Genomic DNA, 20,468 nt, shown 5'->3' on the forward strand with positions numbered 1-20,468 from the left:
GAGAGCGAGCCAATAGTAACTGGAAACTTCTCTTGGTTGATGGACTTAAAGCCCATATAAGGCTTGATACGCTTAAATTCTGTTGGAATCATTTGATTCTTGTTCACAGTCTTCCTCCCCACACTACTCATATTTTACAATCCCTTGATGTTGGTGTTTTTTCAACTTTACAACACTTTTATTCAAATGAAATCGGACACTTAGTTAATACCAGTATTACTGGTATCGGCAAACATAATTTTCTTACCTTCCTACACCCTGCCCACCAAAAGACCTTCATTTTAGCTGCCTCTTTACCTTCCATGGCCTTTCAAAAAACAGGGATTTTTCCAATCAACCATGAGCTAGTTAAAGCCCTATTACCCTCTCAGAAGCAGCATTACCCTACATCCATTTCAGAATCACCTGACCCCTTCATCCCGGATAGTACTTCAACTTCACGATATTCTTCAAGCTCTCTTCAGAAACGTACAACCAGTACTATAAACCACCTAAACCAAGAAATCCTACGACGGAATTCAGACAACCACGATGGCGATTTCTCTCCCAGCTTTCTACTAACAATGAAGTCTACCCTTAATGATTTATCTGATGAAGCAGATAGATCATGAGTCGAGGTAGCAATGACAATAGCAGAACTTAGTAGAGCTCGTGCAGAGGTTGAAAGGCTTGTGGGGACTAAATGAGATAGAAGAGTTATTTCAGATCCTACAGTGGGGAAGTCTACCCTGTGCACCGGAGAATACATACAGGCAGAAAAGAGAAAAAGGGATACAAAGGAAAAAGAAAAGCAGCGTAAGAGAAAGGCTTTGACTAAAGGACATGGAAGAAGTAATAGGAGTAGTAGGAAGAGTGGAAAAGGAAAAGAAAAGGACAATAGGAAAGGTAAAGGAAAAGGGAAGGGGAAGGAGGAAGGGAAGGACATTGGAGAAGGAAAAGGGAATGTTTATAGGCAAGGGGAAAGGGAAAGCAATAGGGAAGAAAAAGGAGAAGATAATGGAGAAGGCAAAGGGAAAGGAAAGAACATCGGGGAAGGCAAAGGGAAGAGTATTGAAAAAGGGAAAGAGAAAGATATTGGGGAAGGCAAAGGGAAGTGCATCAGGAGAGCGAAAAGGAAAGATATCGGGGAAGGGAAAGGTATGGGTGTTCAGGAAGGGGAAGGGGAAGGAGAAGGGAAAGGGAAAGGCAATAGGAAAGGAAAGCAGAACAGCGTAATAGGATAACAAAATGTAAGAAGCAAGCTTGTACGAATATTGGTGATGATATGATTGAGGAATCACACAGGTGGTCAAGTCTGAAGTTTATCGACTGGTATAAGTTCTATCCTATAGCAGTATTAGTACTGGTATAAGAAAGTTTCCTATTATGAGAATCATTATTAATATCTTACCCCATCCTTCATGCGACATTATCCTGTCGGCGACATTGTCCTGTCGCGCTCTTTACCATGAATTCATGACCTACCCGATTATGATACAATGTTTTAACCTCCTTTAGCTTAAACTACCCGCCTAGGATTCCCAACGTGGTTAGCATACTTGTTCAACGGACAAAGTCTGATCAAGCACTGCTTCCGGGGCGGTTCGTATGATAGGTCGCACCGAACAATCGCGGGGATTGCTGCGCCGGGTAACACCCTGACCGAACGCTGGTGAGTCACGCTCAAGGCTAGATTAGATTGAGCAGCGTGGCGCGTGCCCGCGTCTTCCCATTTTCAAACCCCGATAGAACCCCATCAAGCTCCTGCGAGCAGTTGATATCCTCCAAAAACCCGCCCCACGACATTTCAAGAGTGGAAACTGATCCTCCCACCAACCGTGCCGTCATATAATTCCACAAACTGTTGGAAAAACGTGCAACGACCCCCTCTCCACCCCCACCAAATCACCGACCCACCATGTCCTCCTGGGACACCTCGCAGCGGGTGATTCCTTACACTAAGCCGGAGCAGGAGGGCCTCCAGACGCAGCTTGATGGCATGCTTGGCCCTGAATATCTCAATTATCGACCAGCATCTGGGGGTAGCAGCGTGGCGTATCTTAGGGGCGATGTCGCTATCACCTTAGCTAATGAGATTTTTGGGTTCAATGGTTGGTCTTCGGAGATTAAGGATATTACAGTCGACGAGGTTTGTGTTTCCCCGGGTACCTTAGGATACTAATGGCTTTGAATGCTAAAGGATGTTTTGCCATAGTGTTTAGAAAGCCACGGGAAATGGAATGTTACCACCTCCGTTCATTTACGAATCACTCTCAAGGACGGAACTTTTCGCGAGGTACATCCCTCTCTTCTCCTGGCGAATATCTACACCATCAGAAACTTACCGATGCACTTAGGATATTGGGACCGGTGAATCTCATAACCAAAGGACTAAGTCAGCTGCCATCATCGCTTCGAAGAAGCAGGCTGTTACGGATGCTCTCAAGCGAACCTTCAGAACATTTGGAAATGCTTTGGGGAATTGTCTGTATGATAAACAGCATATCAAAGGGACGAGGAGGATGAAAGCAGTTCAGGTGCATCTAAACCGTTAGTCTATCATTTCAATTACTGACTGGTTGCGTAACAGCCCGTTCAGGAGCCAAACTATTACAAGCCTCGGTCGATTCGTGATCGTATCTTAAAGCAAGAGGAAAGTCTCGTAACTCCTGGTCTGCCGGAGAGTTTGTCAGAGGTTCCCCGCGAGAAAATTATATCTGAGAATGGTAATGTTTTTCACTCAAATATTAGAGGAATCTGAGAACTAATGACTTTTTAGACCTGGCCGAGGGGTTCGATGAGTATGGAGGTTTGAATCCTTTTCCGGCCGCAGCCACTTCTTACTAACTGTATACAGGCGATGAATATGATTACTTAGGAGCTTTTGAAGATGGCGATGATTATAGTGAGCACGTGCCAGATGAGGACACGGTAGAAGCAGCGTGAGCACATTCAATTGTGATAGCTTGTTTGTACTAATCTTCTTTCAGTTCTAGTGATGACGTCTTCAAACGACCCACTCCGCCAACCCCTACTGGAGCTAAATCCATGGTGGCTCGAGCAGGCGGAAACCAGTCTTCGATTGTCCCAAAGAATCCGAACAGTGTCTCGGTCCCAGTATTACAACAAGGACAAAATGGTCAACATGTACGCACTTCTAATATTCCAGCGCAACCGCCGCCTCAGCAATCCCACCCCCTTCAGACACAAAATCGTGGTCCACAACTGCCACCTCAAAACCCAACGATCGGGCAAAGGCCCCTTCAAAAGCCTCCTAATGCGCCCCAGGGGCCTCGTACACCAACCCCTACAGGTCAAATGGGATCACGAGTGAACTTAATGGCTAACACTTCTCATAATATTCGCAACGCTCAACAACCGGGTCCAAAAACATCACCACCACCTCATACAATCCCGCAACCTGCACCAGCGCTTCCGGCTTCCAGTCTTAACGGGCTGCCTGAGACGCCTGTCAGTGCCCATGTTGGATTCTTCACAAGTAAGGTCCTACTTGACCCCAAGAATAACCAAAAGGTCCTGCAAGGTGACAATGGGGTTATTCCACCAGATCACGTATTCAATCCCCACAAGGAATCTACAATCCCGCGCTCTGCCGGCATTGATCACTCGAAATCTTCACCGGTCCCCAGAAAGCAGATTCAGGCTGGTGGCAGTACTGGCTCACCATTTGCGCGCAAAAACTTTGAGAACCCAAGCTCGGAGTTAAACAGGCAAATAGGCCAGCCTCCTCTGCCTCGTGGGACCAGTTCTTTCCGCCAACCTACGCCATCAGTCGGTGGTATCAAACGCCCAGCCGATGCAAGCACTGCTAGTGCAGCAAGGTATGCTGGCACCTAGATATCTTCTCCGGTTTCTATAGTCATACTAACTTGCTCGTAGCTGTCCCGGAAGATCAACCCTTGGAGATTCCTCAGAAACAAGACTGAACACACAAACCTCAGCTTATGGAAACGACCCCAAGCGAGTAAAAAACTAGTTTCTATTACTCATATTTATTTTTTTAAGTTCCTCGTCTGTTGCCGCATTAGGGTAGGCCGGTTATTATCATGTCTCTCTTTCTTTATTCTGAGGGGCGTTTTGTATAACATCTCATTTCATTCGGAGTTGAACTTGCTACCGGCACAAAGTACCCCCACCTAATATTTTTCAGTTTATTCCAGAGGTTATGGATGCCACTATTTCATGTCTCCTGTGGAACTTATAAGACTGTCGAATAGAGCTTTCCTACAATTACTCCCTGTGCTGCATTGGATGTGGCAGAGAAGTGCCAGATTCGCGACATGATAATTAGCCTGTCGTGTGGGTGAACGCTCTTGGGACGTGAACACTGATCGTCGGATCTATGGCTTCAATGTGATGGAAAGCATGCATGTCAGGACACATACCATACTACTTCAGACTTTGAGATTTGGCAAGAGTAATTTTGATGTATATAAACACTGCTGGCTACTATAAGTAGGAGAGCCCCAAGTGCATCTATCATCTGAAGAAAGAAAGCAATTCTTTCCTTAATTAGCACCGTTTCATAATATACTTTTGATATTACCTTTCTTCGGTCTCTGATTTATTGTCCGCGGCCTCGATACTGATTAGCTCAAATGTTGAAATGCTTGGGTGGTTTTTCATGATTCAAAGGCTCAAGCCCGCCATTGGTCATTAGCCTAATTAAGAATGATATCATTGTCCCTTCAGCTCTACTCGAATAGGATCTCCTTAATACTGGAGTAACGTATAATACTCGTACTCCGGTACTTTACAAGTATCTCGTACAAGTATCTCGTACAAGTGTGATACCACTCAAGCTCCAATAATTCTAACCAGAGCATAATATCTGATCACTAAGCCATATCTATAAAACGGGGGTAACTTACTCATTCGCCCTTGCATGCCCGCTTGTGTGATAGTCTACCGTAATCCCGTACAGAATGGTATCATACTGTACGTGTACTCAAGTATGATACCGGCAAATTAGCGTGGGCAACATTCGATACCCCACTAACCCCACACTCACCTCCCCCCCCCCAAAAAAAAAACAGTCACTCAACGCCACACAGAAACGAGATCCCGGTTCCCACAATACAAAAAAAAAATACCCCCTCAACCTCATCTCCAAACTCACGGCTATCACGACGTCTGCGTACTAACGACAATACCCAACTTTAACAGGAATCTAATTCACTATGGTACTTCCCCCCTGTTTTGCTTTTTTTTTTCACACCCGTCTAGCCGCTGCTGTGGGCGCATCGACCATGGATCCATAATTCGTTTCTCACTTCGAGAACGAGATTGTGAGAATTGAAGAATACCAAAGAGGATATATTTCTTTGCGGTTGGAGCTCTTCTCAGCCGTTCATTTTTTCATCTTTTCCGAAAGCTCTGAATTTCGAACGTGCATTGGGGTGAAATGTAATGGATGCGGGAGTTTTATGATCTTTTTTATAAACCTGCTTAAATTCCGTTTCACCCTTTCGGCTGTAGTCTCGTGCGCTGTTTTGCAAAAAATACCGCGAGACTTGTAGAGAGGATTTTTGTCTTCTGTTGAGCTTTTCACTGATTCAAAATCTCTTGATGACCAGCCCCCGAAAGTGTCAAAAGGAAAAAAAGTCACGGCCGCCCCGTTCGGCGAGCGTCGCGCTGGAATTTCCAAGAAGACCAAGGTGAGCTCTTTTTCCTCCCTGAATTTCTCTCTACTTCTATCGGTTGAGATTTTGATCAACGGTGTTGTCGTGATACTTACCATTCTTTACGCTTAATACAACTATAGAACCCTCTTATCGAGAAGCGCCCCCGCAACTATGGCATTGGGCAAGACATCCAACCCAGGCGCAACCTTTCCCGCATGGTTAAATGGCCCGAGTATGTTCGCCTGCAACGCCAGAAGAAGGTCCTCAACCTTCGCCTGAAGGTCCCCCCAGCGATCGCCCAGTTCCAGAATGTCCTCGACAAGAATCTTGCTACCCAAACCTTCCGCCTCCTCAACAAGTATCGCCCTGAGACCAAGATTGAGAAGAAGGAGCGTTTGACCAAGGAAGCTGCTGCCGTCGCTGACGGAAAAAAGAAGGAAGATGTCTCCAAGAAGCCCTACGTCGTTAAGTATGGTCTCAACCACGTTGTTGGATTAATTGAAAACAAGAAGGCGTCGTTGGTCCTCATCCCCAACGATGTTGACCCCATTGAGTTGGTTATATTCCTTCCCGCTCTTTGCAGAAAGATGGGTGTCCCGTACGCCATCATCAAGGGCAAGGCTCGCTTGGGGACTGTTGTTCACAAGAAGGTTCATTATATTTCCATTTTCCCACCGTTTCGTGCACACCACTGACATGACTGTCAGACTGCTGCTGTCCTCGCTATCACTGAGGTTCGCAGTGAGGACAAGAGCGAGCTTTCCAAGCTCATCACTGCCGTCAAGGAAGGGTACTCGGACAAGTACGAGGAATCTAAGAGACATTGGGGTGGCGGTATCATGGGAGCTAAGGCTAATGCTAAAGTTGGTGAGTAAACTCCACTTCCCATGCTACATCTGACCAGTAATTAACACAACCCCTTTGGAAATATAGCCAAGAAGCAGAAGGCATTGGACGCGGCCATCAAAATCTAAATAAAAAAATTGTTGATGTCTCTTTGTCTGGTAGCGAATCTCAAAAAGTCAGCCCTCCGTGGGGGGACCTGGGAGGGTTTTTCTTATAGTGTACACGGCATACATGGGCGTTGTTTCCCCTTGGCTCTAGTAACGGATTATTTCACATTCTCAAAACCCATTTTCCCATATACAAAGTCTATGATCCTCACCCTCGGTGGGATAAGTCTGCATCTGAAACCGTTAGGGCGATAAAAATATCTGCCGAGACCCGTGTGGTAGGCGGATACGGGTGGTTCTGCGCCGCGATCTGGCAGCTGTAATCATATTCCGTCACTCGTCGTGGTAATAATATTCCAAGCTTCTGGGCCGGCGCAGCCAGCGTGATCATGCGACATTATCACTCGCGCACCTTCGGCTTTCCAGGATGATAACATGTTGCGCTGTCAATCAACGTAAGGACGTGCAATCAAAGAACCGAAGAGAATTGGATAGGCGTGGAATACATGGCGGTCGCATCTTGTCCTGCACTACCAAAACTCTCCAGAATTCTATTTCTGAGTTTATTGTTGCTTAGTTCCATGTTGCTTAATTTTGGTCCATGCATCACCATAACCTTCATGTCCGGGTCGCTCCTCCCACCGATGTTCGAACTACTGCAAGTCGCGTCCTAGAGAAAGGGCGTCCGTACGGTATTAGGGGGCAGTAGATGGGAAAGGATAGTATAATATCATATTATCCAATTGCACAGAATGCATCGCTTACTATAACTCCTCTACTCTAATTCCCTTAGAACGCAAGTGCCGGGACTCCAACACGGAAACCACCTATTCCCACCGCTGCGCTTTTCTCAACCGATAAATCACAACACAAACCCTGCAACCAACACTGCTAATGCAAATCCACCGCCCATAACGTTAAATGAAGACGCGCTGTTACCGCGACAGCAGATAGAGCAGTGGTAGGGGTTGAGATGGTCCCATTACGGCTAGAGCCAGACCCATCGGTTAGTGATCCTCTAGTGCTAGTGCCAGTGACGAGAGGTTCAAAGGAGGTTACAGTTGCAAAGCAGGAAGAGGTTGCTCCGTGTAAAGATGAGAGAGTGCTGAGGGGGGAGGGTTAATGGTATATGGGTAAGGGACCGACCTCGAAGAAGCGGAACCAGACTTTGTGGAAGGGAGTCCGAGTGCTGGGTTGGTTAGTATGGGAACAAGCTGTATTGGGAAAGTACGTACAAACAGTATGGCGGTTTGCCCTGCAGGTGTTTGTGAAGTGGTCCTGGGCATCCTTGAGTGTGTCGCCGCACTTGGAGGGGAGGTATGTTCCAATCTTGTCGGATCCGCAGAGCTTCTCAATGTCGCTCAAGGTGCCCTGCTCGTTCAAACAGGCGAGAACGCATGCATTTGCAAAGGCATGGTCAGCAATGAATTCCTACCGCGGGAGATATGGCGGCGAATCAGGAACCCAATGACCGAGACGACGGTGGTAAAAACAGTAGACTTATAGATGTTCTAGAGTGGCATCCAGTTGGAGAAAAGGGTTTAAAAGGGGGTTCAATTCGGTGAAAAGAAAGAAGAAGGATACCGGTATAATGGTTGAACGACTGGAGGAGACACACAGAAGATAGTGGGCAGTTAATGAGAATTTTTGAGGATAGAATAGGGAAGTTTGTTGGAGTTGGAGGTTGAGGGGAAAGCCAATGGGTAGAATAGGATGGCAATTGTGCACTCCATATTGAAGAAAACACCTTCCTCGCATCTCATTGGATTGTAAATATATCTTATGGAAATCTATTACCTTGGCATAAAAATTTGATACAGGTACTGGTATATGGTTTCGTGGATTTTTGATTAAGTTTATTATTATTATTATTTTTACTTCTGTTCTGGTATACTAGCTAAGGATCGAGTTCGGAGAGTATCTTCAGCTGCCTGTTGCTTCGCGGTAAAAACATAACTTCCCGTTCGCTCCAGCTGTGAGAAATCCTTCGCCTATACCGGAGGATTTGGGAATCCATTTTACCCCGTACAGAGCTTTATCGTTCTCCGTGTGGGTTGCAACACAGGTCTTCGTATCGGTCGACCAGACTTTGACTTTTCCGTCAAAAGCACTATCGAGCCAGGCTGGTCAGTGCTTGTGCGGAAAAAAGATATCACAGCGGCCTAAATCTTACCCACTGAGAATATATTCGCCAGTTTTGCTCCAAGAAACCGAAAAGATCCAGCTACTATGACCGGACAGATTCCCAACTTGCTCCCCAGATATCACATCGTACAATGCAATTATATTGGAGTCGCCTGCTGCCGCGAGTAGTCTTCCTCCTGGAGAGAATGCTACGGATCTGACTGTTTTGATGAGGCCTGGACGAGTTAGAATAAGCCGCCGGGTAGTGAGTTTGTGAACTAACCGGGCAATGAGTGGTGTATTTTGCCGGTCTCATTGTTAAAAATGTAAACTCCGCCATTCTCGTGCCCCGAAGCTACAAGCCTCCCATCTGTAGACTGCTTCAGATGAGACATTTGGTTGAGAAAAGAGAGCGGGAAAAAATGCCAATAGCTGAGATCCTTACAATATCAACACTCATTCCAAAGCTTCCTTTTGTCTCATATTCCCGGACTTTTTCACCGGCTCCAAAGACATCATAGACACATACCCTTCCATTATAAGTGGTAGCAGACATAAAGCTTCCAGTAGGTGACAGGGCAATGGCCCAAATTTCGCCTGATGATCTCCCTTCTAGTAGAAGACACCCTGTGAGTACGGGAGTCAAAAAATGAAGCTCGGGGGTGCGACAGACTTGCGATCTGCTTAATGTGAGAAAGAGTCTCGAGATCCCATATATTGATTGCTCCATCAAAGCCAGAACTTGCCGCGAACCTGCCATCTTTGTTGGTAGCAAGATGGTGAACTCCGAGGGGATGTGCATTCTCAAACTTATGAACTAGAGGGTGATCTGGCTCGTGTAGGCTCCAAACTTGTATGCTTGAGTCCCCTCCAGCAGAAATAGCGTATGCTGGATTGGCTGCAATAGCAAATATGTCGGAAGGATGTGCTGCTATTCATAAGCTAGGCCATCTGCCAAGTGTAAAGCCTGCAGAATCTGATACTCACCGTTTTCAACCACATGTTCTGTCAGATATTGTTTCGACTAGACCTAGGGTGTTAGTAGTGGTTCGAAGCTTAGGGGAATGCAGGGTGATTTTTAACCCACCATGGTCTGAGTGTCCTGGGCGCATGAAAATTAAAATAATCGTGTTTGTGAATAAGGAGGAGGGGAAGGAATAAAAAGCGTGCGACATGGTGGGGTCGAGAGTGCACGCGTCACCAAGGTATGCCGAATTGAGGCTCAACAGCCTGGCTTGTCTGCCCCACAGCGGGGAAGGGGTATCCGTTTCTTAGGGCAAGGGAGCAGTCTATTAGTCTGTGCAAAGATTTAGCACACCCAAAAATCTCCCTTGACAAAGCTACTGGAAGGAGGTTGTGTATCATAATTGATAGTTTGTCGGGATCTCTATGTTTTGTACATTTTCCGTTTCCATCCAGCCTCAACTCATATCATACTCCAAATATCATGCCAAACCCACTTTGTTTTCCAGACCCACGCATCCTCTCTCATCTATGAACGTGCTTCACTTGGCTACCATTGGCCACACTCCCGTCTCCACCAAACAAAAAAAGAGGGAAAAAACAGAAAAAAAACATAGCTCCAAATGTAGCACAGTCCCGCAGCCTCCGCCGGCTCCCTGTCAATCACTCCCATTTGCACTCCGCTCCCTTGCCTCGTCGACTTATGGGGTTGTAATTGCCCTACCTTCCTTGGCCGCAGCCTCTTCTGCAGCCTCCTCTCTCCACATGCTCTTGATCTCGTCCACACATGGCTCGCACAGCATATTTTGCCTCTTGACTTTTCCACAAGCCGGGCATTTATTGAGGGCAGTGATGTCTTGCAAAGCCTTCCCGGCCAATTGCCGCATTCGTTTTCTCGAGTGGCTTTGCTTCTTCTTGGGTACGGCCCGGAGAATAGATTCCCAAATACCGGGTAAGGGGTTTGGTATGTTGAGGTGGATTGTGGTAGGGAGAATTGGAAGGAATGATCCCATTGAGTGAAGAATACTAAGCCTAGTGACCGAGAGGAGAGGAGTTGCCATTGCAGTTGTGAATTTGGGAGGTAGGAAGAGCGTAGCAGAGCCGTATTGGCAGGGGGGTTTGGTGTGTTCGCCCACGATGGGCTATCGATTTAGCTGTATGGTGGGGGGAATGAGATTGGGGTTTTGGGCTTGGCCTACATGTAATTTTGCTTTTTCCGTTGGCAGGACGAAGGGTGGGTTAGGGTTCACCCATAATAAGCAACCCTGCACCACATTGTATTGGTCCAATGCCAATTAGTATTTTCTTCACCGCCAAGACTGGAACCACAGCGAATAATCCACCTCCCGGCGGCTTCCAACCCCTTTTCCGCTGCTTACTGCTCCTGCTTGTGTGCTCTTCCCTCTGCCACCCCAACCTTAACCTGTCTACCTCCCCCTTCCTCCTAGGAGGTATTGAATTGCGGAAGCTCCATCCATTTTGCTCCTTCTCCCTATCTCCCCGCTCTGCACTCTCTTTCTTTTTTTTTGAACACGTCTCGTTCTCACAAACGACAGCCGCCTTCATACTTTACCAACAGCAATTATGTCGCAAGCTGCAACCGTATTCCCCCGAAGCCATGTCGGTTTCGACAGCATCACCTCTCAAATTGAGCGAAAGCTGCTTAAACGCGGTTTCCAATTCAATGTCATCTGTGTTGGTATATATAACGATACTCCTTACCCCTTTGTCTGCTTGTGCAATTGTACTAACTCTGCTGTAGGACAAACTGGCCTTGGGAAGTCTACCCTGATCAACACTATTTTTGCTGCCCATCTTATCGATTCCAAGGGCCGTCTCACTCCCGATGAGCCCGTGCGATCTACCACTGAGATTCAAACTGTTTCCCACAGTATGTACTCCCTCTTGCAACTCTTGGAGGATGTGGGGTTAATATAAAATAGTTATCGAGGAGAATGGTGTTCGTCTCAGACTGAACATTGTTGATACACCTGGTTACGGAGACCAGGTTAACAATGATAGATGGTATCTCATATTATACGTGATGGTGGAGGGTGATCGGAAGCTGACGTGATGCTTAGCTGGGACCCTATCGTCAAATATATCAAGGACCAGCACTCGGCCTACCTTCGCAAGGAGCTTACGGCGCAGAGGGAGCGCTACATCCAGGACACACGTATCCATTGCTGTCTTTTCTTCATCCAGCCTTCGGGACACGCGTATGTTTCTGTTCTTCGTTTTATTTAGGATCCTGATTTAATGTTCAGAGCAGCCTCAAGCCCATTGATATTGTTGTCCTCAAGAAGCTTTCCGATGTCGTTAATGTCGTTCCCGTCATTGCTAAGTCCGACTCCCTAACTTTAGAAGAACGTGCTGCGTTTAAGGAGAGAATTAGAGAAGAATTTACCTTCCATAACCTCAAAATGTACCCTTACGACAACGATGAGCTGGACGAGGAGGAGCGTGCTCTCAATGCACAGATCAAAAACATCATTCCCTTCGCCGTTGTTGGTTCAGAGAAGTCAATCATCGTAGATGGGAAGCAGGTTCGTGGTCGCCAGAACAGATGGGGTGTCATTAATGGTATATATGGCTTAATCCTGGATGCCCGCTTCTCGAATGCTGATTGGAATAGTTGAGAATGAAAACCACTGCGAATTCGTCTTTCTACGAAACTTCCTTACCCGCACTCATCTTCAGGATCTAATTGAGACGACCTCTCAGATCCACTACGAGACTTTCCGCGCAAAGCAACTTTTGGCTCTGAAGGAGTCCAGTGCCGCTGGTGCGGGAAGTAGTAGGCCTATTTCACCAGCTGCTGAGAGGGAGTTGAGCAGAGGCTCTCAACACAGGATGACAATCAACGGTTATTAAATTTGGTGATGGTGAAGGTGTGGAGATCGTTGATATGAAGGGGCGCGCGACCAGATTGTGTGGGTGGACAATTCAAATATGATTTTTCATGGGAACCTTAAAAAAAAAGCGCGGGGCTGCCTTTTCTTCAATTTTTTCTTTTCTTCTTTCTTTTTCCTCTCTGTAATTCCCGCTTCTTTTACTTAGTAATGTCGGGGAGTCTTTCTTTGTAATTCTCTATATCCTGTGAGCATTTTATTTCCCTTGTATCCCTATTTGATAGTTTATTCACCCACTCGGGGTCGTGGAGCTAGTTGAAATTGGTGTGATCTCCAAAGATCAATCTGATCACTGTTCTCTATATCATTTATAGTTTCTAAACTTTCAGCTTGAAATTTTTTTTTTCTTCCACAAATCCTCCTTCCGAGGTGAATGGTGTTCCTCCCCCTTTTCCTTCCTCCTTCCTCCTTCGGTCGAACCGTGTGTGTTGCATGGGATTCTACAAAGACCCCCAGCTGGGATTTCAAACATGATCTCTTTTGTTGTTTACGGATCGATAGAGCGACATTGAATACTCGTCCAATTCCTGATAAGCTAGGTCAACGTTCTGGTTGACGATGACCTTGTCGTATATGCCACTTCCCTCGGCAAATTCCAGCTCACTCAATGCCCTAGTCAGGCGGGCCTCCACGACGTCCGGCGGCTCTGTCCCACGCTTCCGTAGTCTCCTCCGTAACGTTTCGTGATCCGGAGGCTTGATTAGAACCCGCCTGGACTGCACATATGGATTACTCTCGATCTGCTTGATGCCCTGTCCTCCCTCGCAAAAAGATCAGCCCCCCAGAACTGTAACATGGTGCAATTATAATCAACGGGATGACTAACCATCAACTCGATATCAAGAATGCACACCCTCCTGCTATCTGTAACATCCCTCACAGCGCCGACGCTTGTCCCGTAAAGGTTCCCGGCGAACTCGACCGACTCTATGAAGTGATTTTGTGCTCTGAGAGCTTCGAAATTGGTGCGGTTTGTGAAGTGGTAGTGTTTTCCATTGGTTTCTCCGGGGCGAGGTGGGCGGGTGGTATCTGTCCGTTTTTTCTCAGCCTCCGGGGTAGTGTGAGGATATTGGGTGGGGAGGGGAGGTTACGAGATACGGAGAAACCGAAGATTTTGGGGTGATTGTTGAGTAGGCGGCTGAGAAGGGTGGATTTTCCTGCACCGGAGGGACCGAAGATGACCAGAAGGGGGGTAGTAATTGTTTTTGAAGGGAGGGTAGGCATCCTTGTTTTTTGTGTGTTGGTGGGCGGGTTAGTATGGGAATTGTGGGATAATGGTAGCAGTAGTGGATGGTCCGGTGGTATCGCACTGTCCGGGGAAGTCTATCGTGATATGATATGATACATTTAATGCAAAACCTCCCAATCTAACATCATAAACTCAAGCTTCACTTTAAATCCACTGCCCAAGAGCCTGCCGACGAATGCCGCAAATCTACAAACTCCCTCTCCCCTCCATTCTACTTCCCGTTCCTCCGCCGCTCGATCCGCCTCGCACATCTTTCACATCCTCTCCTCAAATTTCTTAACCTCAGCCTCCAACTCCTTCTCACCATTAACCCGAAACTGGGTAACTTTCTTGATATTTAGTAGTGTAATATCCGACAGCTCCCCCCCCTCCTTCTTCGAGCGCGCGATCGTCTTGGCCGTCAGCGCGAAGCGCATATCTCGTGGCCCGTCTACGAATTCTAGGATCGCGCTCTCGGCTTGATCTGTTCGCAACGGCTCGATCCGCTGAACTCGTGTGTACCCGCCTTGTCGCAATCTGTAACGGGGCACGAGGACTTTCATGACGCGGGGGGCGGTTTCTTCTGGGACCTTGTTGGTGTGAGTTAGCGTTCGTGTGCTTAATCCGGCGGTGTGGGAAGGGCGGGATGGCTGACGTACAAACAGAATTTTCTTTAATTGCTTCACGGAGGCGTCTGTTTCCTGTTTCCCTAGCGTTATAACTCGTTCCGCTATTGCCTGGGCTTCTTTCGCTTTTGCGTAGGTTGTTGAGATGGATTCGTGTTTTACTAGGGCCGTTACCAAGTTTCGAAGGAGTGCATTACGGTGGGCGCTGCTCCGGCTGAGCGCTCGGAAGGCTTTGTTGCCACCCATTGTGCTCGCGGTTTGTGGCCCTTGGGGGGACGGGAGGAGGTGAAGGTGAAGCGCGATTGTTTGGTTGGGTATTGGATTGAATTGAGATTGGTGGGGTTGAATAGTGGGTGGATCCGGATTTTACCGTTAATTACCCTGCTTTGGGGGCGGCAATCTACAGAGTTATAGTACCGTATGATATAAATAATAGAGGCCCCCCGGTACCATAGGAACTGGCTCGACACTTGTTGTAGTCTACCAGTACGAGTACTAAAGGTTGGGTAAAGTATACGATTTACAGACAGGATAGTAATACTCGGGTACCGGTATTTGGCGTGTAAATACCGGGCAGATGTCGTCATACGAAACAGGGATTACATTGCAGGTTAACCTGAGTTATGATAGCTGTTCACGAGCGTTCTCGTAATACGAGTACCGGTACAGTACCCCATAGGTTATTGGCTCCGAAAGAGGTAGGAACCACCGGGACTCTTCGGAACACTTGTGTTACCCGGCCTGCCTTCGAAAGAAACTTTCACAAGCTCCAACAATTCCCACCCAAACGATCTCCGCCAACCACAAACTAATCATCTGGTACCATCCCATCCAGCCCAAACACAGAACCACAATGGGTATAATAGGTGGCTTCGTAGGTTCCCCCTCCCGCTGCTGCCGAGCAGGCCCGAACTGATAAATTTCCCATAGCTCGGCGGTACCATCCTCACAGGCTCAATCGCATACTTAGCACTCCGGCACCTAAACGCAAACACAAGAGCACACTCAACATCGCTGCGCGAATCTCGCCAGATTGCAGACTCGATACTCCTCCCCAAACAGGTTCCCAAGAACCGGGACCCTACGCTCGAGCGACCTAGCTTTGTCGAGACCTTGAAGGATACGTGGAATTGGGAGATCGAGAAGATTGTTCGCAGGGTGCAGGGGTGGGATTTGAGGAGCACACGGGAGGGGGTGGAGGATACGATTGGGAATGTGGTGGAGAAGTTGAAGGGGTAGTTTTGACTGACCTGCGGGGTTGATATCCTATGGATTGTGCGAGAGGGTGCACGGTCGGGATGGGTGGGGGCCGTCGGGTATCTGGATCGGGGGTGTTGATGTGACTGTAATGTTTCTTAGTGGCCGGATCTGTACATACACTTTTTTATTCTTGTTTTACCCTTTAGATGGCGAATATCCGCCCGTCGGCAAAAGCAAATGCCTAGCTCACGATAAGATGCTTCCTTCTCTTGCTAGAGCGTACCTGCGCTGCAACGCTCTCACAAAGGGCTTTTGGGAAATGGGGCCGGATCGTATGGTATATTCCGTTTCCTTCCTCTAACAGATTTCGCGCATGGCTAATATAAAACATAGCCATCAATAAAATAAATATAAAAAGATAGAAACCAAAAGATGAAGGAGATCTCCTAGCGAGCGATATATATATATATCGAGGCTGATGTATTAATATAGGTCTACCGACTAATTCTGAAATTCCTTTGCAGTTATAGAATATTTATGGTCCACCGGTTGAATCGACGATACTTACAGGTTGTGATACTAATCAGCATACTTCCCATCCCACATCTAAAGAGCAAAGAGGAACATATGCCTTTGTGGCAAATCGGCCACCCAATGAACACAATATATCCCGGAACGTATTCCTACAACCAACCAACCAACCAACCAACCAGCCAATACGATACTACCACCCCCTCCCAAAGCTTCCCCACATGAAGAGGAGAAGGAAGAAAGAAGGGAAACCTCACATACTAGCAACCCCCTCCAGCTGTTCTCCGAAAGACCTTAGCCGAACAGGCGCGGAATGGGTTTGCGTCGGGTGTATGAAGAAGGGATGTTTTTCCGCGACGAGTCCTGCGAGGGGCGCATGAGGCGGGAGGTTGCTTTGAGTACCATCCTGTACAATGGATATTGTGTAGGAGAAATAGTAAGAGGTCAGTAATGATGGAAATTAGAGACGGCGATTGTGCGGCGATTGATGTATAATAATATACTGCGAGTGAGCGGAGATGATTATCGTGTGACATTGAATATGGCTATGATAATGGGAGAAATGTATCATGGTTGAGTGAATGAATATTATATATCTCCCTTCATTCTTTCATTCTCCCTGAGTAGGTAGTAATAGCAGTTGCGGTCGCGAACGTCGTCCCATTACCGTACGAGTACTCGAGCACACTAGTTAACAAATCTTCCTGAGGTTGTCGCAACATTCCTCATTCACCGTAAGTTCAGTATAGTTCCAAACACCGGTACGACAGTCGTATCATAGCAAAGCACCCCTGGCGGTAGGTGGTAGAATTCCACTTAGCATAGACTAGGTTTGTATCATAAGGTATAAGGGGAGGGGGTCCCCACCAAACCCCCGGATCACCACCCACGAACTCCACAACGACCCACAAACCCCACAACAGCAAAAATATTGCAGCTTGCGAGACGACTACGCCCACCGTGCATCATGAGTGGCCGAACGCCATATGATCATACCCAACGACAAACATGAGGTGGTGTTTGTCAAAAAGCCATTCAACTTCCCCGCTGACCCCTAAATTATATCCCGGCTAAGCCTACTTTGGTGTAATTGGCTAACTAGGGGCCTGCGGCCTCTTGGAGGCACGCATCGGATCCCCCGATTAGAGACAATCATCCCTAGTAGATTGGGGAGGCTGAGTTTGCTGGATCTTATTAACTGGTATTCGTTGTTTTTGCTAACCTACTCTTCTAAGCCTATTGTGGTTTAGAGAGTGATTTCTGTTGAAATCTCCGATAGTGGATCTAAAGGGTTTTTACGGTAGGACACGAAAAGCGACGTTGGAACCATAAAGTAGCAGATTAAATACTCGTATTTAGTGTTCTGCCTGCTGGGTGGTCGGTGAGGGGGGGAGGGCTTGTAAATGGTCCGGAAAAACTTTGTGGTTAGGCATGGCAGGGCACCATCCGCTTGCGCTTATTAAGAGAACTGACTGTGGGGGCGTACAAGGCCAAGATATGGACAGACTACGATAGACGAGCTACGGTAGTTACTAGTCAGGAAGGTGTTAAGTGATGCACAAAGAGACGTGGGGGATGCATGCCCCAAGAACAAGTGAAAGTAATGTATTTTCTGTTGTTGTTTTACAGGATGCCCCTACCGTATGAGGTAAAGGTGTAATAATGGCTAAGAAGACACTCATGGTTTGGGAGACACTTGTGTCATGTTCAGCATTCACAATGCAAATATCTTACAGCTTACCGGTGGCACAGTACTGTACTGCTGTTGATCACTCCTTGGGAAACAAAACATAGGAGGGGCCACGCCAAATATCTAAGCATCATGCTAAACCAAGCACAATATCATACTCGGGAAGATGCATACCGGATAGACATTTGATAGTCTACCACTCATTGCAGCCTACCACCTCACCTGTAGCACCCGTAGATTCACGTTTGATTTCTCTTGCCATCTCGCACTCCTTCACTCATATATTACCACTTCTGTGGAAGCACAGTAAGTTACCGGTACTCGTGATGCGCACGCGGGACCAGCCGCCTCTGACTGATGCATCACCGCTCCTCGGACATGGTACGGTGCAGTAGGGGTTTTCAAAGTTAAAAAGATGATTTCTCAGTAATGAGTAAAGTGGAAAGTTGCATTAGGTTACTTTATAATGTTAGCCAATCATGTCCCCATGTTTGGGGTAGCATATTTGAATACACTAAGGTAACTGAAGGAAAATGTGTTGTGGCTCAGGTGGTACTTACAAACATTGTGTAAAGCCTGTTTTATCAATAAGAAGTCAACATTAAGAGATTTTTACCACAGAATGTAGATAATTATTTCTAGAGTCATTGAAAACATTTTAGAATTTTTCATCATTTTATTTGTGCTTCATGTATTACTTCTGAGTTTTGGTAAGGTTTAGTAAAATGGAGACCTGTAGCTGTTACTGACCTCCAGACCTCTAAGGGTATTCAAAGTTAAAAATACAAAAAATCCTTAGCTTACTTTGTTGTTTCATGTAAGCTTGGCATACCCACAAACAGCTAATTTACCATTACGTCACTATACTATACAACACTTTTCTGTAAATTATGTTATGAAGGTAGAGAGGTCCATGACAGGTAATAGTAAGGTATATAGATAGAGTTGTAGGCTAATAAAAAAAACTCATTGGCAAACAAACTGCAGACAGCAATGATGCCCCGAATCTCAGAAAAGTCACAACTAACAACACAACTGGGGAATAGATGACTGTCAAATGCCATTGTAAATATTCTCCTCAAGGAAGATGATTGGGAATTCCTTTTCCCACTACTATTCAGACTCAGAGGTGGAAAAGAGCAACCACTGGTAGAGTTGTGTCCAGTCTAGACAGTAAGTAATTCTTTTAAAAAACTTAATCTGACAATATTAATTACTAAGTTGTAGGATACTGGGGACATAGGAGCAGCTTCTATTCAAAGTTTAGATAGTCTGAAGGAAAATGATGAGGATCTGGTGGAAGAGATTAAAGTACTAGGTCTACTTATTTCAAATATGTGGTATCTGGTACTACGAGAGCCTATTCCACATAGTGAGTACTTATTTAACCAGCATGTATGTTAAAAACAAAATATGTATAGAAAAGTAAAAAAAGAGTTAACTTTTTACAAATTTATTCAATGTCTGAAGATCAATTTATCTCATTTTTTCGAATAAAATGCAAGATCTTTTATGAGCTGTCTGCAATAGTCAGCAGGGACTCTCTCTTCAACAACAGTTCCCGGAATCTACAAGTATCACCAATATTCAACTGACAACAACTTTGTATTTCTTAGGGTCATTAGGGAGTTCAACAGTCAGAGGAGCTGCACTTTTAGGTATCGGAGAAGAAACAGCTCACCTTTATTGTGATCTTGTAATCATTATACTGGTACGTCTAAGTGCCCAATATATACAATGGCCACTACCTGGAAGTAGTGAGTTTCATTACATACCAAATGAGATCGAGCAGAAGAGTGGTTTTCCTGGTTGCATTGGTTTCTTGGATAGAAGTGACATGGTATTGCAATATGGTCCTTCATTTCATGGAGAGAGCTATTTCAACTGAAAGAAGCATTATGGCTTAAACATTCAAGGCATTTGTGATAGTCACCGACGATTCACATATATATCCAATGGCTTTTCAGCCTCGGTTGCTGATTTAACAGTATTTACAACAACATCATTTTTGATATAACAAAATATATTGTTTTTATGACCAAATGAATACATACTGGCCGATAAAGTATACCGGGTAACATGAAGGTGCATGACAACTTATAAAGAGCGACAAGCAAGTCGAACTTTAGGGGGATATAAGAAGTTCAATTTACAACTGGCTGAAGCTAGAGTAAAAATAGAACATACCTTTAGGATATTAACGAATAGGTAGAGTCCACTTCACGGTATTCCAATTTACGTTCAATGAAAATCAGATCATAGATGGGTAGTATACTGGATCCAAGCCTGTATTATACTTCACAACTTTCTTTATGACTATGAAGATGATATAAGATGGAGAATAGCCAATGATGACTTGGAAAGGCAGCAAGAGAAAGTGGAATTGGATAATAATATAATTGATGAACAATTAGAATTACAAAGCAAACAACAGGCAGGAATTGAATGGCAGAACAGGATGCAGGAATACTTTAATGAAGAAGGAAATTAATATAAGATTATCCTTCAGCAAACAAAATGGGACAAACAATGAGCGACAAATAACAAACAAAAAACAATAAACACGAAATGCTGAACAATGAATACCAAATACCGAATAACAAATAATAAAAAACAA

General features: G+C 45.9%; 7 protein-coding genes; 4 read left to right on the forward strand and 3 right to left on the reverse strand.

The window, feature by feature from the left end:
* Positions 1 to 1,730: 1,730 nt before the first annotated feature.
* GSTUM_00010491001 (uncharacterized protein) lies at positions 1,731 to 4,233 on the forward strand. XM_002841329.2 has 8 exons: positions 1,731 to 2,128; positions 2,195 to 2,275; positions 2,337 to 2,516; positions 2,570 to 2,705; positions 2,759 to 2,788; positions 2,837 to 2,921; positions 2,970 to 3,821; positions 3,880 to 4,233. The coding sequence occupies exons 1-8, from the start codon at positions 1,898 to 1,900 to the stop codon at positions 3,974 to 3,976; spliced, it is 1,692 nt and encodes a 563-aa protein (XP_002841375.1). The 5' UTR covers positions 1,731 to 1,897; the 3' UTR covers positions 3,977 to 4,233.
* A 652-nt stretch (positions 4,234 to 4,885) lies between these two features.
* On the forward strand, positions 4,886 to 6,765 carry GSTUM_00010493001 (60S ribosomal protein L8; the record flags this gene model as incomplete). XM_002841330.2 has 7 exons in its annotated part: positions 4,886 to 4,952; positions 5,037 to 5,183; positions 5,577 to 5,617; positions 5,652 to 5,657; positions 5,765 to 6,274; positions 6,332 to 6,491; positions 6,558 to 6,765. The coding sequence occupies 7 exons, from the start codon at positions 4,886 to 4,888 to the stop codon at positions 6,596 to 6,598; spliced, it is 972 nt and encodes a 323-aa protein (XP_002841376.1). The 3' UTR covers positions 6,599 to 6,765.
* A 576-nt stretch (positions 6,766 to 7,341) lies between these two features.
* GSTUM_00010494001 (uncharacterized protein) lies at positions 7,342 to 10,836 on the reverse strand. XM_002841331.2 has 7 exons: positions 10,452 to 10,836; positions 9,375 to 9,632; positions 9,147 to 9,313; positions 8,985 to 9,078; positions 8,751 to 8,937; positions 7,724 to 8,687; positions 7,342 to 7,565 (listed from the first exon to the last, which is right to left on the reverse strand). The coding sequence occupies exons 1-6, from the start codon at positions 10,723 to 10,725 to the stop codon at positions 8,501 to 8,503; spliced, it is 1,167 nt and encodes a 388-aa protein (XP_002841377.1). The 5' UTR covers positions 10,726 to 10,836; the 3' UTR covers positions 7,342 to 7,565; positions 7,724 to 8,500.
* A 218-nt stretch (positions 10,837 to 11,054) lies between these two features.
* Positions 11,055 to 12,880, forward strand: GSTUM_00010495001 (uncharacterized protein). XM_002841332.2 has 7 exons: positions 11,055 to 11,363; positions 11,427 to 11,555; positions 11,608 to 11,689; positions 11,746 to 11,883; positions 11,937 to 12,008; positions 12,060 to 12,247; positions 12,300 to 12,880. The coding sequence occupies exons 1-7, from the start codon at positions 11,249 to 11,251 to the stop codon at positions 12,536 to 12,538; spliced, it is 963 nt and encodes a 320-aa protein (XP_002841378.1). The 5' UTR covers positions 11,055 to 11,248; the 3' UTR covers positions 12,539 to 12,880.
* Positions 12,881 to 12,883: 3 nt separating this feature from the next.
* On the reverse strand, positions 12,884 to 13,800 carry GSTUM_00010496001 (uncharacterized protein; the record flags this gene model as incomplete). XM_002841333.2 has 3 exons in its annotated part: positions 12,884 to 13,328; positions 13,403 to 13,605; positions 13,668 to 13,800. The coding sequence occupies 3 exons, from the start codon at positions 13,798 to 13,800 to the stop codon at positions 13,041 to 13,043; spliced, it is 624 nt and encodes a 207-aa protein (XP_002841379.1). The 3' UTR covers positions 12,884 to 13,040.
* Positions 13,801 to 13,902: 102 nt separating this feature from the next.
* GSTUM_00010497001 (mitochondrial 54S ribosomal protein YmL8) lies at positions 13,903 to 14,703 on the reverse strand. XM_002841334.2 has 2 exons: positions 14,464 to 14,703; positions 13,903 to 14,394 (listed from the first exon to the last, which is right to left on the reverse strand). The coding sequence occupies exons 1-2, from the start codon at positions 14,674 to 14,676 to the stop codon at positions 14,080 to 14,082; spliced, it is 528 nt and encodes a 175-aa protein (XP_002841380.1). The 5' UTR covers positions 14,677 to 14,703; the 3' UTR covers positions 13,903 to 14,079.
* A 529-nt stretch (positions 14,704 to 15,232) lies between these two features.
* GSTUM_00010498001 (uncharacterized protein) lies at positions 15,233 to 16,061 on the forward strand. XM_002841335.2 has 3 exons: positions 15,233 to 15,304; positions 15,361 to 15,967; positions 16,024 to 16,061. The coding sequence occupies exons 1-2, from the start codon at positions 15,284 to 15,286 to the stop codon at positions 15,667 to 15,669; spliced, it is 330 nt and encodes a 109-aa protein (XP_002841381.1). The 5' UTR covers positions 15,233 to 15,283; the 3' UTR covers positions 15,670 to 15,967; positions 16,024 to 16,061.
* The last annotated feature ends 4,407 nt before the right edge of the window (positions 16,062 to 20,468 follow it).

This window comes from Tuber melanosporum (genome assembly GCF_000151645.1).
Source record: "Tuber melanosporum whole genome shotgun sequence assembly, scaffold_7, strain Mel28".
Taxonomy (NCBI): domain Eukaryota; kingdom Fungi; phylum Ascomycota; class Pezizomycetes; order Pezizales; family Tuberaceae; genus Tuber; species Tuber melanosporum.